This window comes from Gallus gallus, chromosome Z (genome assembly GCF_016699485.2).
Source record: "Gallus gallus isolate bGalGal1 chromosome Z, bGalGal1.mat.broiler.GRCg7b, whole genome shotgun sequence".
NCBI classification, from domain to species: Eukaryota; Metazoa; Chordata; class Aves; order Galliformes; family Phasianidae; genus Gallus; species Gallus gallus.
Window position 1 is genome coordinate 26,143,606 of NC_052572.1, and position 19,745 is coordinate 26,163,350.

General features: G+C 55.2%; 2 protein-coding genes across 2 annotated transcripts; both read right to left on the reverse strand.

Moving 5' to 3' along the window:
• Nucleotides 1-5,895: 5,895 nt before the first annotated feature.
• Nucleotides 5,896-11,262, reverse strand: LOC107050470. The gene is made up of 3 exons (XM_040656259.2): nucleotides 8,539-11,262; nucleotides 8,371-8,431; nucleotides 5,896-7,555 (listed from the first exon to the last, which is right to left on the reverse strand). Exons 1-3 carry the CDS (start codon nucleotides 8,644-8,646, stop codon nucleotides 5,967-5,969), a joined length of 1,758 nt encoding a protein of 585 aa, XP_040512193.1. The 5' UTR covers nucleotides 8,647-11,262; the 3' UTR covers nucleotides 5,896-5,966.
• Nucleotides 11,263-13,775: 2,513 nt separating this feature from the next.
• Nucleotides 13,776-19,142, reverse strand: LOC112530599. The gene is made up of 3 exons (XM_040656260.2): nucleotides 16,419-19,142; nucleotides 16,251-16,311; nucleotides 13,776-15,435 (listed from the first exon to the last, which is right to left on the reverse strand). The coding sequence occupies exons 1-3, from the start codon at nucleotides 16,524-16,526 to the stop codon at nucleotides 13,847-13,849; spliced, it is 1,758 nt and encodes a 585-aa protein (XP_040512194.1). The 5' UTR covers nucleotides 16,527-19,142; the 3' UTR covers nucleotides 13,776-13,846.
• Between the last annotated feature and the right edge of the window lie 603 nt (nucleotides 19,143-19,745).

Genomic DNA, 19,745 nt, shown 5'->3' on the forward strand with positions numbered 1-19,745 from the left:
GTTAGTAATGGTAACAGAGAAAGCCCTGCTTTTCTTACTGAACTAGCAGATCGATATACCAAACAGGGATACAAGTTACAGTACAGACTGTACTGCACAGTACTACTGCCTATCCAACTTAAAAGTTTTCACATGAAATCAGAGCATATATAAAGTTTAAAAATGCAGAGCAGGAAACTGTCTCCCCCACTCATTCTGGAAACAAAGACATCTGAGTGATAGTGTGGTTCATGGGCTCTAGTCTTGTTCATACTGGGTTCTACAGCAATATATCAAGGTAGGAAAAGCAAACCACTGTTACCCTTACCCTGAGTCGAAGTCTCTCTGACAAAGACTCAAGACTTAAACACAGCAAAACGTAAGTAGAAAGGAACATAGAAAACCAGCTTTTTGTAATGTTGTGGGAAAAAAAAAAAAGGATATAAATTCCATTTTACTTTCTGAGTTTTTGGTGAAGTTGCATGTATGTAAGTCCCCTAGTTCCTGTGTTAGAAAGCTCCTTGGGACCAAGAGCTTAAAAAAACAGCCTTAGTATGTTTTCAGGAATGCTCCTAGCAGAATTCCAGCAATTCCATAATCAGTATCAATACCATGGTTTTATTCACTTGTATAGTTCCTTAAAGGTGTTCACTGTTCCTTTTTGCACCTAGTGAAAAATATATTGTTCATTTCACCACTCGCAGTCTACTGCTTCCGAATTCCATTTCAGGCAATGCTATTGGTTAAAGCACTTAGGATTTTTCTCTCTGGTTCCCTATTTTTTTTTTTCAAAGGTCAAGTAAGTTTTCAGCAATGGAAATGGATTTGAAGATAAATTTCTTGCAGTAATGTAGTGTATCTGATAAACAAACTCTGTATTCAGGTAGTTCTGATTGTTTCTACAGCTGTTAATGAGAAGAAGCAGTTCTTTGGATGGATTAAAGTAATTCAGAAACATTACCTCCGAGTTCTGATTTGACTGCACGCTGCAGAACAATCAGACAAAATGAGTCAATGGCAAAATTTCCAGTTGCTGCGGGGCATCCCATTTGTGCCCCATGGATAGCACCCCTCTGCCACACGCAGCAGGAATGCAAAAGTGATCACGCAGCGCCGCCATCTGCAGAATGCCCGCTGCTCCCGCATCTGATCCCAGGGAGCCCGCCTGCAGGAAAAGAGTTGTGCTTCTTTTAGCCCTTACCCTCTCTCCAGTGTCCCATCACTCATCTCTGAGCAGCAGTCTCTTTGTTCTCACCTCCTGCAGGTCTGCAGGGTTCTTTACTAGAAACAGAGAATCATGGAATTGTAGAATCATAGAATGGTTTGGGTTGGAAGGGTCCTTCAAGATCATCTAGTTCCATCTCCCCTGCTGTACGGGATACCTCCCTCTAGACCAGGTTGCTCAAAGCCTGGTCACACTTCTCTTGATGCAATTCTGGATATGGTTAGCCTTCTGGGCTGCAAGTGCACATTGCCAGCTCATATTGAATCTTTCCTCAACCAACACCCCCAAATTCTTCTCCTCAGGGCTGCTCTCAAGCCATTCTCCGCCCAACCTGTAACTGTGCTTGGGATTTTCCCAAACCAGGTACAGGACCTGACTCTTGGCTTTGTTGAACTTCAAGAGGCTGGCACGGGCTTATCACTCAAGCCTCTCAAGTCCAGGTCCCTCTGGATGGCATCCTTTCCCTTTAGTGTCTCAACTGAACCACTCAGCTTGGTGTCATCTGCAAACCTGCTGAGTCTTCATCATTTAGATGTGCACCTTGGGCATTTATGTCAGACAAACTAGCCTTTCATTTCTGTGCACCCTCTGATCCCATCCTTCCTATCCTTTCATTTGGCCTCATATGAATACAATTTAACTTTATATTTTCTTATTTTGATGCTTTGCAAGCATAAGTGGAACTAAAACGTGATGCATTCTGGAAAACAAGTGTAGCTGTGCCTGGCAATTGCAATGTGGATTTAAGTAAAATAATTCAAATGAAGGATTGACTACAGGTATTGAACAGGGCTTTTTGCTTCAGATTTTCAGATCACTGAGTTAATCTATCTACGATTTCTATAATTGTAAAGGCACACAGAATAAAATAATTAAGTATCTTTTCATAGAACTGTGGAGTCAAATTGCTGTTTTTATTTGGCTATGGACTATTCAGAGAGTTCTGTTTCCTGTTGGAGGATCTCTAAATACTTAAAAGAATGGAAATTAACTTGTTGCTACATAATAAAGCAATTGACAATAAATTAGCAGATCAAATCACAAGTAGGATGATAAAGGTGATCGTTGTGGTAATGGGCACGGGGAAGGTGTTTAATAAGCCAATATATTTTATACCAGCACTTCAGGTTTGTATTGAGGTCTTCAGAGCCTACTGCTTCAGAAGTGAATGTAGCAGGGAACTGGATGGGCATGTTTGTCTTATTTTGACCACAATGCTTTTTAGAGAACTGAGATGCTGTTCAATTTCTTCACACTACGGTTACAAACTCACTCTCTCAGGAGGCTCATCTTGTGCAGAAGTGAAGGTCTGCATGGCATGCTAAGCTCTTCTGACTTGCTCCCATTAGGTTTCACTTTGAATCAAATTGTCTCTTATCCCATTTCCTTTCCAGCCTGTCCAGAGGCAGACAATCAACTAGCAAATGCCCTGCCAACATGGTGGTTTCCTGGAATTTCTGGACTCTGCATTTTCTCCTTTTTCTTCTGTCAGCTTTATTCTAATACAACAATATTTCTTGAGAGGTGATCTCCATCCAAAGTTCACATGCATTCATCTTGCAGCATTAGTCCCATGGTAATGACTTTTATTCATAAAATCACATTCAAGTGGAAAGGACAAGAAGCACACTTGAAAACATGACAGATTACCATCTCCTTGATAATATGCATTGCTATAATACAGATGCTTATAAAGAGCTTCAGACAAGCTTAAGAGTGGTAACTTCAGGGATACTACATCTGTTTTTCCCAGTGGTTTCTCTTAATCAAAGGTATATTATGACACAGCCTTCTTTATCTTCCATCTACCCCTTCCCAGGAGTGCTGCAGGCAACATTTCCTGCACACTGATACTTGGGCACAATGCAGCCTCCCTCATTTAATGTTCCTGATTTTCCTTTTTTCTTCTGCTGCCTTATTGTACTGTCTTATCCAGAGCTTGTGTACTCCAACAGCCATCAAGGTAACTATCTTTTAATGTTGCAAAGAAGAGGTGTCTGCTTGGACAGTTCTTCAAAGCACATGAATTGCTTCTGACACCTACAGATCTAACAGAAGAGCAGCACAGTATACATGGTCTGTAACAGAAGTGAGTGACTCCTCAGGATTTCATACACCAGCCTCCACCTGCAGCATCCCTGGGAATCATGGAATCATATTTTTGAATAGTTTTATTATTGTCATAGTATAATGTAAGTACAACCCATGCAATTTCTTGGATCTAAATGGGATTTTTTTGGTTGGAGCTCTGTCTCTCTTTATTTATTTTTTTTCTTGTTTTGGAAATGTGTCCAGCTGTACTGAGAAAATACTGCTTTTACAGTCTTTAAATATTGAAGTGTTCTTTTCCCTTAGCTAATTAAAGTTAACACTCCTTCACTGATGGTGGTGACAGAAAGTGAAAGTTTAGCTTCTAAGGTACCTTTGATGTCATCATTCCACACTGCAGTGATGTCAGTAAAATCCTTCAACAAAAAGCTGAAGACAAAATTCTCTTAGTCTTATAGAAGAAAATGTTTGGAAAGGAAAAGAAAAATATCACCATGAATGAAAACAGAACCATCACTAAAAGGATGCAGGCTTTTCCTTCCTTGCCTTTACTATCTGCAAAGGAGCATAAAGTCAAGATCAGCTTAAGAATTTCTGAGCAGAAAAAAAAAAAGAACGTTATTGCAGAACTAAGCTCATAGAGGCGATAAAATAAATGCTACCACTAGATGGTAGCAAATACTAATTTATTGTACTTAGGGCAAAAATCTTTGAATATTAAAAGAAGAAAAAGAAGGGAAGGGGAGGAGAAGGGAGGGGAGGGGAGGGAGATCATTAATGAACATATTAAAGATTATCAGACCCAACACCAACCCCTGGGGAACACCACTCATCACCGATCTCCATCCAGACGTTGAGCCATTGACCAACCCTCTCTGGACCCAATCCTACAGCCAATTCTTCATCCATCAAACAGTTCACCCATCAAATCCATAACTTGCCTATCTGGAAAGAAGGATGTTGTGGGGTACTGTGTCAAAGGCCTTACCAAAGTCAAGATAGATAGCATCAGTGGCTCTTCCCTTGCCCATTGATGCAGAGACACCATTATAGAAGGCCACTAAGGTTGGTCAAGCAGAATTTGGTGAAGCCAGGATGGTTCTCACCTCCCTGCCTTCCATGTGCCTTAGTATAGTTTCCAGGAGGATCTGCTCCATGATCTTCCCCAGCACAGAGGTGAAACTGACAGGTCGGTAGTTTCCGGGGTCATCCTTTCTACCCTTTTTAAAAGTGGGCATGATGTTGCTTTTTTTTCCAGTCACCGGGGACTTCATTGCCATGACTGTGACTGATTGCCGCTGATTTTCAAATATCACTGAGAGTGGCTTGGCAACTACACCAGCCAGTTCCCCTTGGACTCTGGGATGCATCTCATCAGGACCCACAGACTTGTGGAAGTTTAGGTTCCTCATGTGCTCACAAATCTGATCTTTGCTTACAGTGGGGATGTAGCTTCCAAAATCCCCTCCTACCAAACCAGAAGTTTGAGGGCTGTGTGGTGAGCAATTATCAGACAAGACCGAGGCAAAAGAAGTGTTAAGTTCCTCATCCTTCTCCCTGTCTGTTGTTACCAGCCTGCCTGTGTCACTCACTGGGGGGGAGTATGCAGTTGAGGTTGAGGTCTTGTACAGGTTGAGGTCCTTGTAAAAGACTTACTTGTTCTTTATGATATCCCTTGAAAGTTCAGTTCAACCTGCGGCTTCACTTTCCTGAGCCCATCCTTGTGGAACCTAGTGGCTTTCTTATACTCTTCCTACAGTGCATGTCCCTGGTTCTACTGCCAGTGCATCTTCTTCTTCCTCTTCAGTGTGACAAGCAGGATTTCAGTTCAGCCATGCTGGCCTCTAGCCTTCCATTCCATACTTGCTACACTTGGGAACAGAAAGCAATTGCGGCCTTAACAAAGCTTCTTTACAAATCTGCCAGTGTGAACACACCTCATGGTGCCTACAGACCAGTCAGTCTCCAATTCTGATGTCAAAAACCACTTCATTTACATTGGTGAGCAACAGGACTATTATTGCATCTCTCCTGGTAAGGCTGTCTATTACTTGCATAAGACAGTTATCCACAATGTTGCTCAGGGAAAGACTGCAGCTAAATTCTTCAGCAATGTGAGAACCCAGTTCTTTCCGTATGCACCATGTGGCCAGTGCAAGGGAGGACTCGAGGGCAATGGACGCCATTCTGGGGCCTTGGTCCCTGCTTCATGCTGCCTTCCCCATCCCCATCCCCATCCCCATCCGCACCGAGCGGGCAGGGCTGACTCCTGGATCACAGGCCAAGGTGAGGCAAAGGACTTGCCCTGCACCACCTCAAGCCTGCCTGCCTGCCTGCCTGCCTGCAGAAGGAGCCAACGGCCCGTTCCTGGTGCTGTGGGAGCGCGCAGTCCCCTCGCAGCGTCAGGCGGTGCAGGACTTGGTGCTGCGCCTCCAGATGAGTCACAGAGCCCCAGGCTGCCCCCAGGGCACGGCCAGGGGGCGAGAAGAAGCCCCAGCCAACTTGCCCCCCCAAACTTATGGGGGGCTTATCCTCACCTGCATGTCCTCCTGTGGGACAGCACACCATCCCTGCTACTCCTGAGCCCATCTCCCCCCTCGGTCCTCAGGGAGGCCCCCATAGAGAAAGCTCTTGGGCACAAGTAGATACACTTATTTATTTAGGAAAAAGAAAAAAAAAAGAAAAAAAAAAAGATTGTTTTGGACAGACGGCGCTACCGAGCCTGGCCTTTCCTCTCCCTGATGAACACATGGATGGGCTTAGAGGGAGAGATCCGCGGTGTTTGGGGTATCACGCGTATCTTCCTCAAAACCTTCTTGTTAGTTGGTGCGGCCACGGTCAGTGGGTACAACTGTCCACTGTCAGGGTCTCTGTATAACAGTGAGGTGCGGTAGCTGGTGGTGGTCTCTTGCACCCCACAGAATGTTACCCTGGCAGATGGAAAGCTGCTGCCTGCCACTTTGGCACTCCGCGTGCTCTTGCCTCTGCTAGGGCACTTCTTCCCCTTCCGGGGCTGCCGCTTGTGGCCTTTGGGGCTTGCCTCAGCCCAAGATGCCTCGGATGGTGCGGTCACATACGTGCTGGCAGATTCTTCCTCCTGGGACACTGCTGGCTTCAATGGACTGCCTGAGATGAGGCGGTTCCCAAGGCGCTCCAGCTTCATGGAGCGGATGTGCAGCTCCAGGCACTCGCGCTGCTCCTCATTCAGGAACAGAGCCTGACGGCTGTGGAAGTATCTACGAACCGTCTGGGATCTCGGTGCTCTGGTGCCAGCTGGGCAGGCAAGGGGCGCCCCACGCTGCTGCTGCATGGACCTCCGCACCACCGCAGGGAAGCGTTGAAGCTTTACCTCCAGGCATTTTCTGGCCGTGTGCATGGAGAGCTTCCCAAAAGCCGCCTGACTGAGCTGCAGCTTGGAGATGATAGCAAGCGCTGCGCTGCGGCGCTGGCTCCTGGCTTTGATGTCACCCACACGCGGGCCTGCAGAGTCCGTTTGACAGCTGGCGTCCTTTAGCAGCGATGTGCTGGCCGGGCCAGGAGGCGCTGCGCTAGCCGTGGGACGCTCTTGCTCCTTGGCTGCTGCGTGGCTCGGAGGCAAAGGAATCTTTGCCGACTCCTTGGGGCGGCACTGCTGCCTCTTTGTGGGATGCCCCTGTGCCTCAGCCTGGCCCTGGAAATGAGCTTTCCTCTGGACGACCTTCCCGGTTAGACCCACGTTCCGGGGAAGCAGAAGAGGGGGGGGGCACGGCACCAGCAGGTTCACGGACTTCTCTGTAGGGTTGGGTTCATTCCACTCTCTTAGCTCTTGCTTGTGGAGAATGTTGCCTGCAATGCAGTCGCCCTTGGCCTGCAGGAAGGGGGACAGGCGTTGCCGCAGCAGAGGCTGGGTCTGCCCTGGCTTGATGAGCTTGGGCAGGATGCGGCGGCATTGTCTTCCCCTTGCCTGCTGCTGGGAGAGCAAGAGCCGTTCGGGTAGGGCCCCCAGTTGCACTTCCAGGCTTTTCCGGGCCACGTGCATTTTGAGGGCTTTGTGGGTTTCAGCTCTCCACGCAGATCTGCGGGGCACGTTCGAGGCGTCAACTTTGCCGTTTCCGGGACAGCTCTGGACCTCAGGGGAGCTGCAGCAGTGGCATGACAGGCTGTTCCGCTCCACCAGCTCCTCCAGGCTCCTCCAGGCCGCCTGCATGAAGTCAGGGCCCAGCACAGGCCTGTGCCCAGGCAGCCCCGACAGCAGCAGCTGCTGGAGCTCCTCGTCGGCCTCACTGCAGGGGCTCCAGTGCCCGGCCGCCTGTCTCTCGGCACCTGCAAAACAGGGAAGGTCCCTGAGCCACAGCGGGACAGGGGCTCCAGAGATGCCCTGGGCCAGGCACGTCCTTTCTTAATAAAAGTACTCAAGTTTAAAACGAACGTGGCTGCTTATAGGTGTGAACCGTAAGCGTTATGTATTTTATGGGGGCTGCTCCGAAAGTAATGCCTGCTACTCTCTTACATTGGCCCACGCTGTCAGAGGCGGGTGTTGGTGGGACAGCAAGTAGATGCGGGATCTTCCCACCACTATCCCATGGCATTTGGTTGCCATGTGACGGGCGGCAGCAGAGGGGTACTCTGAAAAACGCTGCTTGACAGAGAAGGGCACATGTAGCAGAGGCGCATCTCCAAATTCCTCCATGCGGGAATTATGGCACGCGCTGACATTCGCGCACGCTTGCTGAACGTGTATGGGGATCAGACAGTGGATGGGAGCACAGTGAGGCCGTGCGTTTCAGCAGTGGCAACAGCGACAGTGTGTCATCTGCGCTGGAGATCCCCCTCGCGCCCGGTGCCGTAACAAACATACCTCCTCTGTACCCTGACGTGGGATATAGAGTTTGATTCTGCGCATCGGTAGCTTTCATGGAAAGAAACAGGAGGCATTACTTTCAGGGCAACTCATGGATAGGCAGCCCGAGACAATTCCTGTTCGCTCAGTGCAGCCCAGACAAGCCAAAAAGTTTGGACACCCGTGCCATGGGCCCGCCTGGCCAGGCTGCATTGGGCCAGGTTCTGGGCTCAGCTAGGCCTGGGGACGGATGCTCCTGGGCAAGCCCGGGGCACGGGCTGACCCTCAGAGGACCTACCTGGCTCCGGTGCCACTGCTTGCTGCCACCATCTCCTCCACCGCAAGCGTCGTCTGCCGGCCTGCGGACACACGGACATGGCTCAGTCCCACTGCTGGGTGGTCCCGCAGCACTGCTCCCGATTCCCCCAGCCACAAGTCACCCCCACCACCCTCAAATCTCCCCTACCCGTAGGTGTCGGATCACGGTGAGCAGGGAGACTCCGGCCACCAGGACCTTGAGGCCATGGAGAGGGACAAGAGTTACAGGGACAAAGAGAGAGCTGCTCTCAGCCATCGCTAAACGCCGGTCACCACCGCAATGGCAGAGGTGGGACCACCCCTCTGAACTCACAGCGTGAGCATGCTGCCGTCACAATGCTGCCCTCCCGCCCTCGGAACCGTGACACGCTGTGGGGCGGAGCCTGAGCACGGGCACTCTGCCTCCTCCTGCCCACCCCATGCCTGCACACGCCTGGCCGCCATCTTGCTGGCTGCCGTCATGTTACCAGGGCCGCTCTGAGGCGGAGGCAGTTGAGGTCCACAGCCCACTGATTTGTCTTCCCAAGAACCTCATCTCTTCCATTTGATCTCTACGTTTCCCAAGGATTCCGCCTGCATATCTTCTGTCACCCTGCATCCAACCGTCCAGCTGTCACCCCATCACCACCCAGTGTCCCCAAGTGACACGTCTACACATTTCTTGAACACCTCCAGAGACGGCGACTCCACCACTTCCCCGCCCAGCCCAGACTGTTCCAGTGCTTGGCCATTCTTTCCAAGAAAAAAATCCCCCAGACCCAACCTGCACCTCCCTTCGGTGCAACTTAAGGCCGTTCCTTCTTGTCCTGTTGCTGTCACCTGGGAGGAGAGGCCAACCCCCTCCTTGCTACAACCTCCCTTCAGGTGGTTGTAGAAAAGCAATACGGTCTCCCCTGAGCCTCCTCCAGACTGAACAGCCCAGTTCCCTCAGCCGCTTCCCAGAAGACTTGTGCTCCACAGCCTTCACCAGCTTCACTGCCCTTCTCTGGACACGCTCCTGCACCTCAGTGTCTTCCTTCCTTGCAGAGAAGGGCCCAAAACTGAACATGCTACTCCAGGTGCGGCCTCTCTGTTGCCACGTACAGAGGAACAATCACAGCCCTGGTCCTGCTGGCGACTCTGTTACTGCCAGGATACAAGCCAGGATGCCGTTGGCTTTCTTGGCTGTCTGGGCACGCTGCTGGCTGTTGACTAACGCCCCCAGATCTTTTCCCACCACGTACACCGTCCACTCTGCCCCGAGCTTGTAGCGCTGCGTGGGGTTGTTGGGACTCAAGTGCAGGTCCCTGGCCCTCCGTCTTGCTCAGCCTCATACAGCTGGCCTCAGCCCACCGATCCAGCGTCATCTGAAAACTTACTGAGGGTGCGCTCGATCTCATCATCCCGCTCACCAATAAAGATAGGAAACAAGACCGGCTCCGCTACTGACACCTGGGCACTGCCGACGGGAAACCTTGAGTCTGAACAGCTACCCCATTGCAAGGGCGGAATGGGACTTACTTGGTAAGGCACATCTTTCTCACTGGCTCAGGCAAGGCTGTTTAGCAAGACCGTGATCCGTGTGGAAATGTTCATGGAATCGCAGAATCCTTGCGAGTTGGAAGGGACCTCTGAAGGCCATCTCGTCCAACTCTCCCGCATAGAAGCCATAGCCTTGGGCATGACGCCGCTCGTGCAACCAGGCATTCAAGTGGTCAGCTCTCCTCTTTGTGCCGAATGCCAGTCTCCAGCCAGGGGGACTGAGGAGAACACCGCCTGCACTGCCGACCCCTTCAACACCTTCCCAAGGGACACAAAGTCCTTTGTGGATGCTCTTGCATCTCCTGGCTGCAGCCTCGTGAGACCTGGCTTGAAAGACCAGGAGAGGACAGCGGTTGACTGGTGTTCTTGTTGCAGACACTGTCTTCCCGATGCCCCTAATGCGGGCAGCAGACCTCTCTAGTGTGGTTGTCTGGCGGCAGATGGGTGCCTCTGTGCTCCTCAGCAAGGAGTCTCCAATTACTAAGACCCTTCACCTTTGATGAGCGGCACCGGTTGTGATTCGGGTCCTCGGGTGGACTTTCTTAGTGCCATCATCCCTTTCCAGTTCCAAGCTGCTATCCCGAGCTTCTTCCTTCTCCCACACCAGAGCCTGAAATCTATTCGCTCGGGGGACCTCAGGGCTTGCCTGAGGCTTCTCCGTTTACCCTGAACAGAGACAAGGGTCCAGCGCCTCTCACCCTGCGCATGCTTACCCTCTGTCTGCTCGGGAGACTGCCTGTCACCTTGCCCTGTCTGGGCCCCAAGACAGGTCTGTCTGTCCACCCGCGCCAGCGTGTGATACCAGGCACCGACTTCCCTCTCAGGCGGCTGACTGCGCCTGAGCCTGCCTGGCAACCCCCTCTCTCAGCCTGGGCAGCAGCTCAAGCACTTGGGCACATCTGTGGCCATGACATGCCTCACCCACCCCTCCCAAGTCCTCCTGAGCGTGAGCTCATGCCTTTGGGAAACCTACGGCTCCCAAACACTCCTGCGTGGCTTGTGGGAGACATGAGGCCGGAGGGGCGACCTGTGCCACACAAGCAGGGCTGGGAGCTCTTCAGCACAAGCACAAGTGCAGGTCCCTGGCCCTTAGTCTTGCTCAGCCTCATACAGCTGGCCTCAGCCCACCGATCCAGCGTCATCTGCCGTTCAGGCAGGGCCCCCAGTTGCACTTCCAGGCTTTTCCGGGCACCTTGGTCCCACGGGTGACCCCTAGGTTCTGGAGGTCCCCAGAGCCAAAGGTCTCTGGGGGCAGCCTTCTCACTCCTCCGGAGCTGCGTCTGGATGCACGCACCAGCCCCGAGGGATTGCGGGCCCCCGGCAGGCGTCTCTGTCTCCGCCTGCCTGACGCGCCGCTTGCTCCCTGTTGGCCGCCTTTGTACGTGCGGGGGACGACCCCCCTGCTCCTGGCTCTGCCCCTGCCGCGTCATAGCTCTGCTGCCACAGCCAGGGCAGCGACGGCAGGCAGCTGCTCCGTGCCAGGGGCTACGCTCAGCCCGCGGAGGCCGTTCCCTGCTTCGGTGCGGAATGCGTCCACCCTGAAGCCGAGTGCGTCACCGAGAGCAAATGGTCTCGATGAATTCCTACTAGAACTCGACTCTTTGGAATTGCATCTGAGAGCCACGTGCTGCAGAGATGAGACGCAGCTCAGGTGTGCCGAGCCGCAGCTTCTGCTGCTGCACAGCCCAGGCAAGGCACCAGTGGGAAGAGCCCTGATGCAGCCTGGGCTCGAGCTGGCTTCCCCTCCGTGGCGGCTACGCCACAGCCGCGCTCCTTGGGGCAGTCAGGCATGCCGGCACACTGTGCAGCCGAGGTCCTGGGCAGTGGCACCGAGCCAACGAGGACTGGGGAGAGGGGACTCGGAGGGATGCTGGGTGCAGAGACCTGCAACACTGACTCCTTCCGCGAGGTGCTTCACCTATGGGTGCTCCCAGCCTGGCACCACCACAGCCCCACTGTCCTCGCCCACCCCCCCCAGGCATCGCTAGGCACACCCCTACCCAGTGGCTGGGGCACAGCACCCCCTGCAACCCCAGCTGTTGGAGGAGCATGGCTCCTATGGAGCGCAGGTGGTGGGAGCGTGGCCTTGCAAGGGGAGCCTGGCTGTAGACAGCAGTGAGGAAGGGAACGCCTGGAGACTGGGAGGAGCAGGTGACCATGGCCTGCATCCTGCCACTGCTTCGTAGAATGGCTGCTGTGAGCCAGAGCTCCTGGGTGCCAGCTCTCATTCAGAGGGGCATTTGCTGCCTCCTGCCTAGTCGTCCTTGAGCCTGGACTTTCTCCAAGCCCCAGAGTCTTCCTGAGCATGAGCTCCTGCCTCTGGGAAACCTACGGCTCCCAAGCACTCTTGCGTGGCTTGTGGGAGACATGAGGCCGCAGGGGTGACGTGTGCCATACAAGCAGGGCTGGGAGCTCCTTCCAGAAAATCTGTCTCAGCGTTGCTCAGCCTCTAAGACAGCAGCCGTCTGGCTGGGCTCCCAGGGCAGCTCCCAGGAGCAGTGTGGGCATCTCACACTGGCAGGTAAAAAGGGCATAGCTCCCTTTTTTTTGGTGGGGAAGCAGAGTGACCAGCTGAACTGTATCTGTGCGCGCCAGGGACTCAGAAAACGGTCCATGGAATCATAGAAGCATAGAAGCATAGAAGCACAGAATGGCCTGGGTTGAAAGAGACCTCAAAGATCACCTAGTTGCAAGCCTCCTGCTATGGGCAGGGTGGCCAGCCGCGAGACCAGGCTGCCCGGAGCCACATCCAGCCTGGCCTGGAATGCCTCCAGGGATGGGGCATCCACAACCTCCTTGGGCAACCCGTTCCAGTGCGTCACCACCCTCTGTGTGAAAAACTTCCTCCTACTATCTAAGCTAAACCTCCCCTGCCTCAGCTTAAAACCATCCCCCCTTGTCCTCTCACTATCAACTCACGTCAACAGTCATTCCCCATCCTGTTGATACGCTCCCTTCAAGTACTGCAAGGCCACAGTGAGGTCTCCCCGGAGCCTTCTCTTCTCCAAGCTAAACAAGCCCGGTTCCCTCAAGCTTTCTTCCTAGCAGAGGTGCTCCAGCCCTCTGATCATCTTTGTGGCCCTCCTCTGGACCCGCTCTATCAGCTCCACGTCCTCCTTGTGCTGGCGACCCCAGGCCTGGACCCAGTACTCCGGGTGGGGCCTCACAGGAGCCAAGTAGAGGGGGACAGTCCAATCACCTCCCTCTCCCTGCTGCCCGCCCCTTTTCTAATTCAGCCCGGGATATAGTTGGCCTTCCAGGCTGCCTAAGAGAACAGAAGTTACTGTCAGATAAGTGGGAGCGCCTGGAAGCTCACGTCTTCGGCAATGTGAGAACCCAGTTCTTTCCGTATGCACCGTGTGGCCAGTGCAAGGGAGGACTTGGCAGCTGCCCGTGCTGGGAGGGCAATGGACGCCATTCTGGGGCCTTGGTCCCTGCTTCATGCTGCCTTCCCCATCCCCATCCCCATCCCCATCCCCATCCGCACCGAGCGGGCAGGGCTGACTCCTGGATCACAGGCCAAGGTGAGGCAAAGGACTTGCCCTGCACCACCTCAAGCCTGCCTGCAGAAGGAGCCAACGGCCCGTTCCTGGTGCTGTGGGAGCGCGCAGTCCCCTCGCAGCGTCAGGCGGTGCAGGACTTGGTGCTGCGCCTCCAGATGAGTCACAGAGCCCCAGGCTGCCCCCAGGGCACGGCCAGGGGGCGAGAAGAAGCCCCAGCCAACTTGCCCCCCCAAACTTATGGGGGGCTTATCCTCACCTGCATGTCCTCCTGTGGGACAGCACACCATCCCTGCTACTCCTGAGCCCATCTCCCCCCTCGGTCCCCAGGGAGGCCCCCATAGAGAAAGCTCTTGGGCACAAGTAGATACACTTATTTATTTAGGAAAAAGAAAAAAAAAAGAAAAAAAAAAAGATTGTTTTGGACAGACGGCGCTACCGAGCCTGGCCTTTCCTCTCCCTGATGAACACATGGATGGGCTTAGAGGGAGAGATCCGCGGTGTTTGGGGTATCACGCGTATCTTCCTCAAAACCTTCTTGTTAGTTGGTGCGGCCACGGTCAGTGGGTACAACTGTCCACTGTCAGGGTCTCTGTATAACAGTGAGGTGCGGTAGCTGGTGGTGGTCTCTTGCACCCCACAGAATGTTACCCTGGCAGATGGAAAGCTGCTGCCTGCCACTTTGGCACTCCGCGTGCTCTTGCCTCTGCTAGGGCACTTCTTCCCCTTCCGGGGCTGCCGCTTGTGGCCTTTGGGGCTTGCCTCAGCCCAAGATGCCTCGGATGGTGCGGTCACATACGTGCTGGCAGATTCTTCCTCCTGGGACACTGCTGGCTTCAATGGACTGCCTGAGATGAGGCGGTTCCCAAGGCGCTCCAGCTTCATGGAGCGGATGTGCAGCTCCAGGCACTTGCGCTGCTCCTCATTCAGGAACAGAGCCTGACGGCTGTGGAAGTATCTACGAACCGTCTGGGATCTCGGTGCTCTGGTGCCAGCTGGGCAGGCAAGGGGCGCCCCACGCTGCTGCTGCATGGACCTCCGCACCACCGCAGGGAAGCGTTGAAGCTTTACCTCCAGGCATTTTCTGGCCGTGTGCATGGAGAGCTTCCCAAAAGCCGCCTGACTGAGCTGCAGCTTGGAGATGATAGCAAGCGCTGCGCTGCGGCGCTGGCTCCTGGCTTTGATGTCACCCACACGCGGGCCTGCAGAGTCCGTTTGACAGCTGGCGTCCTTTAGCAGCGATGTGCTGGCCGGGCCAGGAGGCGCTGCGCTAGCCGTGGGACGCTCTTGCTCCTTGGCTGCTGCGTGGCTCGGAGGCAAAGGAATCTTTGCCGACTCCTTGGGGCGGCACTGCTGCCTCTTTGTGGGATGCCCCTGTGCCTCAGCCTGGCCCTGGAAATGAGCTTTCCTCTGGACGACCTTCCCGGTTAGACCCACGTTCCGGGGAAGCAGAAGAGGGGGGGGGCACGGCACCAGCAGGTTCACGGACTTCTCTGTAGGGTTGGGTTCATTCCACTCTCTTAGCTCTTGCTTGTGGAGAATGTTGCCTGCAATGCAGTCGCCCTTGGCCTGCAGGAAGGGGGACAGGCGTTGCCGCAGCAGAGGCTGGGTCTGCCCTGGCTTGATGAGCTTGGGCAGGATGCGGCGGCATTGTCTTCCCCTTGCCTGCTGCTGGGAGAGCAAGAGCCGTTCGGGCAGGGCCCCCAGTTGCACTTCCAGGCTTTTCCGGGCCACGTGCATTTTGAGGGCTTTGTGGGTTTCAGCTCTCCACGCAGATCTGCGGGGCACGTTCGAGGCGTCAACTTTGCCGTTTCCGGGACAGCTCTGGACCTCAGGGGAGCTGCAGCAGTGGCATGACAGGCTGTTCCGCTCCACCAGCTCCTCCAGGCTCCTCCAGGCCGCCTGCATGAAGTCAGGGCCCAGCACAGGCCTGTGCCCAGGCAGCCCCGACAGCAGCAGCTGCTGGAGCTCCTCGTCGGCCTCACTGCAGGGGCTCCAGTGCCCGGCCGCCTGTCTCTCGGCACCTGCAAAACAGGGAAGGTCCCTGAGCCACAGCGGGACAGGGGCTCCAGAGATGCCCTGGGCCAGGCACGTCCTTTCTTAATAAAAGTACTCAAGTTTAAAACGAACGTGGCTGCTTATAGGTGTGAACCGTAAGCGTTATGTATTTTATGGGGGCTGCTCCGAAAGTAATGCCTGCTACTCTCTTACATTGGCCCACGCTGTCAGAGGCGGGTGTTGGTGGGACAGCAAGTAGATGCGGGATCTTCCCACCACTATCCCATGGCATTTGGTTGCCATGTGACGGGCGGCAGCAGAGGGGTACTCTGAAAAACGCTGCTTGACAGAGAAGGGCACATGTAGCAGAGGCGCATCTCCAAATTCCTCCATGCGGGAATTATGGCACGCGCTGACATTCGCGCACGCTTGCTGAACGTGTATGGGGATCAGACAGTGGATGGGAGCACAGTGAGGCCGTGCGTTTCAGCAGTGGCAACAGCGACAGTGTGTCGTCTGCGCTGGAGATCCCCCTCGCGCCCGGTGCCGTAACAAACATACCTCCTCTGTACCCTGACGTGGGATATAGAGTTTGATTCTGCGCATCGGTAGCTTTCATGGAAAGAAACAGGAGGCATTACTTTCAGGGCAACTCATGGATAGGCAGCCCGAGACAATTCCTGTTCGCTCAGTGCAGCCCAGACAAGCCAAAAAGTTTGGACACCCGTGCCATGGGCCCGCCTGGCCAGGCTGCACTGGGCCAGGTTCTGGGCTCAGCTAGGCCTGGGGACGGATGCTCCTGGGCAAGCCCGGGGCACGGGCTGACCCTCAGAGGACCTACCTGGCTCCGGTGCCACTGCTTGCTGCCACCATCTCCTCCACCGCAAGCGTCGTCTGCCGGCCTGCGGACACACGGACATGGCTCAGTCCCACTGCTGGGTGGTCCCGCAGCACTGCTCCCGATTCCCCCAGCCACAAGTCACCCCCACCACCCTCAAATCTCCCCTACCCGTAGGTGTCGGATCACGGTGAGCAGGGAGACTCCGGCCACCAGGACCTTGAGGCCATGGAGAGGGACAAGAGTTACAGGGACAAAGAGAGAGCTGCTCTCAGCCATCGCTAAACGCCGGTCACCACCGCAATGGCAGAGGTGGGACCACCCCTCTGAACTCACAGCGTGAGCATGCTGACATCACAATGCTGCCCTCCCGCCCTCGGAACCGTGACACGCTGTGGGGCGGAGCCTGAGCACGGGCACTCTGCCTCCTCCTGCCCACCCCATGCCTGCACACGCCTGGCCGCCATCTTGCTGGCTGCCGTCATGTTACCAGGGCCGCTCTGAGGCGGAGGCAGTTGAGGTCCACAGCCCACTGATTTGTCTTCCCAAGAACCTCATCTCTTCCATTTGATCTCTACGTTTCCCAAGGATTCCGCCTGCATATCTTCTGTCGCCCTGCATCCAACCGTCCAGCTGTCACCCCATCACCACCCAGTGTCCCCAAGTGACACGTCTACACATTTCTTGAACACCTCCAGAGACGGCGACTCCACCACTTCCCCGCCCAGTCCAGACTGTTCCAGTGCTTGGCCATTCTTTCCAAGAAAAAAATCCCCCAGACCCAACCTGCACCTCCCTTCGGTGCAACTTAAGGCCGTTCCTTCTTGTCCTGTTGCTGTCACCTGGGAGGAGAGGCCAACCCCCTCCTTGCTACAACCTCCCTTCAGGTGGTTGTAGAAAAGCAATACGGTCTCCCCTGAGCCTCCTCCAGACTGAACAGCCCAGTTCCCTCAGCCGCTTCCCAGAAGACTTGTGCTCCACAGCCTTCACCAGCTTCACTGCCCTTCTCTGGACACGCTCCTGCACCTCAGTGTCTTCCTTCCTTGCAGAGAAGGGCCCAAAACTGAACATGCTACTCCAGGTGCGGCCTCTCTGTTGCCACGTACAGAGGAACAATCACAGCCCTGGTCCTGCTGGCGACTCTGTTACTGCCAGGATACAAGCCAGGATGCCGTTGGCTTTCTTGGCTGTCTGGGCACGCTGCTGGCTGTTGACTAACGCCCCCAGATCTTTTCCCACCACGTACACCGTCCACTCTGCCCCGAGCTTGTAGCGCTGCGTGGGGTTGTTGGGACTCAAGTGCAGGTCCCTGGCCCTCCGTCTTGCTCAGCCTCATACAGCTGGCCTCAGCCCACCGATCCAGCGTCATCTGAAAACTTACTGAGGGTGCGCTCGATCTCATCATCCCGCTCACCAATAAAGATAGGAAACAAGACCGGCTCCGCTACTGACACCTGGGCACTGCCGACGGGAAACCTTGAGTCTGAACAGCTACCCCATTGCAAGGGCGGAATGGGACTTACTTGGTAAGGCACATCTTTCTCACTGGCTCAGGCAAGGCTGTTTAGCAAGACCGTGATCCGTGTGGAAATGTTCATGGAATCGCAGAATCCTTGCGAGTTGGAAGGGACCTCTGAAGGCCATCTCGTCCAACTCTCCCGCATAGAAGCCATAGCCTTGGGCATGACGCCGCTCGTGCAACCAGGCATTCAAGTGGTCAGCTCTCCTCTTTGTGCCGAATGCCAGTCTCCAGCCAGGGGGACTGAGGAGAACACCGCCTGCACTGCCGACCCCTTCAACACCTTCCCAAGGGACACAAAGTCCTTTGTGGATGCTCTTGCATCTCCTGGCTGCAGCCTCGTGAGACCTGGCTTGAAAGACCAGGAGAGGACAGCGGTTGACTGGTGTTCTTGTTGCAGACACTGTCTTCCCGATGCCCCTAATGCGGGCAGCAGACCTCTCTAGTGTGGTTGTCTGGCGGCAGATGGGTGCCTCTGTGCTCCTCAGCAAGGAGTCTCCAATTACTAAGACCCTTCACCTTTGATGAGCGGCACCGGTTGTGATTCGGGTCCTCGGGTGGACTTTCTTAGTGCCATCATCCCTTTCCAGTTCCAAGCTGCTATCCCGAGCTTCTTCCTTCTCCCACACCAGAGCCTGAAATCTATTCGCTCGGGGGACCTCAGGGCTTGCCTGAGGCTTCTCCGTTTACCCTGAACAGAGACAAGGGTCCAGCGCCTCTCACCCTGCGCATGCTTACCCTCTGTCTGCTCGGGAGACTGCCTGTCACCTTGCCCTGTCTGGGCCCCAAGACAGGTCTGTCTGTCCACCCGCGCCAGCGTGTGATACCAGGCACCGACTTCCCTCTCAGGCGGCTGACTGCGCCTGAGCCTGCCTGGCAACCCCCTCTCTCAGCCTGGGCAGCAGCTCAAGCACTTGGGCACATCTGTGGCCATGACATGCCTCACCCACCCCTCCCAAGTCCTCCTGAGCGTGAGCTCATGCCTTTGGGAAACCTACGGCTCCCAAACACTCCTGCGTGGCTTGTGGGAGACATGAGGCCGGAGGGGCGACCTGTGCCACACAAGCAGGGCTGGGAGCTCTTCAGCACAAGCACAAGTGCAGGTCCCTGGCCCTTAGTCTTGCTCAGCCTCATACAGCTGGCCTCAGCCCACCGATCCAGCGTCATCTGCCGTTCAGGCAGGGCCCCCAGTTGCACTTCCAGGCTTTTCCGGGCACCTTGGTCCCACGGGTGACCCCTAGGTTCTGGAGGTCCCCAGAGCCAAAGGTCTCTGGGGGCAGCCTTCTCACTCCTCCGGAGCTGCGTCTGGATGCACGCACCAGCCCCGAGGGATTGCGGGCCCCCGGCAGGCGTCTCTGTCTCCGCCTGCCTGACGCGCCGCTTGCTCCCTGTTGGCCGCCTTTGTACGTGCGGGGGACGACCCCCCTGCTCCTGGCTCTGCCCCTGCCGCGTCATAGCTCTGCTGCCACAGCCAGGGCAGCGACGGCAGGCAGCTGCTCCGTGCCAGGGGCTACGCTCAGCCCGCGGAGGCCGTTCCCTGCTTCGGTGCGGAATGCGTCCACCCTGAAGCCGAGTGCGTCACCGAGAGCAAATGGTCTCGATGAATTCCTACTAGAACTCGACTCTTTGGAATTGCATCTGAGAGCCACGTGCTGCAGAGATGAGACGCAGCTCAGGTGTGCCGAGCCGCAGCTTCTGCTGCTGCACAGCCCAGGCAAGGCACCAGTGGGAAGAGCCCTGATGCAGCCTGGGCTCGAGCTGGCTTCCCCTCCGTGGCGGCTACGCCACAGCCGCGCTCCTTGGGGCAGTCAGGCATGCCGGCACACTGTGCAGCCGAGGTCCTGGGCAGTGGCACCGAGCCAACGAGGACTGGGGAGAGGGGACTCGGAGGGATGCTGGGTGCAGAGACCTGCAACACTGACTCCTTCCGCGAGGTGCTTCACCTATGGGTGCTCCCAGCCTGGCACCACCACAGCCCC

Bases quoted from the DNA above. Each gene is read 5' to 3' on its own strand.
- LOC107050470 (XM_040656259.2), bottom strand. From the start codon at position 8,646: ATGGCTGAGAGCAGCTCTCTCTTTGTCCCTGTAACTCTTGTCCCTCTC. The intron at 8,432-8,538 runs GTAGGGGAGATT...GTGTGTCCGCAG, and splicing joins CCGTGATCCGACACCTACGG to GCCGGCAGACGACGCTTGCG. The intron at 7,556-8,370 runs GTAGGTCCTCTG...CCTGTTTTGCAG, and splicing joins AGCAGTGGCACCGGAGCCAG to GTGCCGAGAGACAGGCGGCC.
- LOC112530599 (XM_040656260.2), bottom strand. From the start codon at position 16,526: ATGGCTGAGAGCAGCTCTCTCTTTGTCCCTGTAACTCTTGTCCCTCTC. The intron at 16,312-16,418 runs GTAGGGGAGATT...GTGTGTCCGCAG, and splicing joins CCGTGATCCGACACCTACGG to GCCGGCAGACGACGCTTGCG. The intron at 15,436-16,250 runs GTAGGTCCTCTG...CCTGTTTTGCAG, and splicing joins AGCAGTGGCACCGGAGCCAG to GTGCCGAGAGACAGGCGGCC.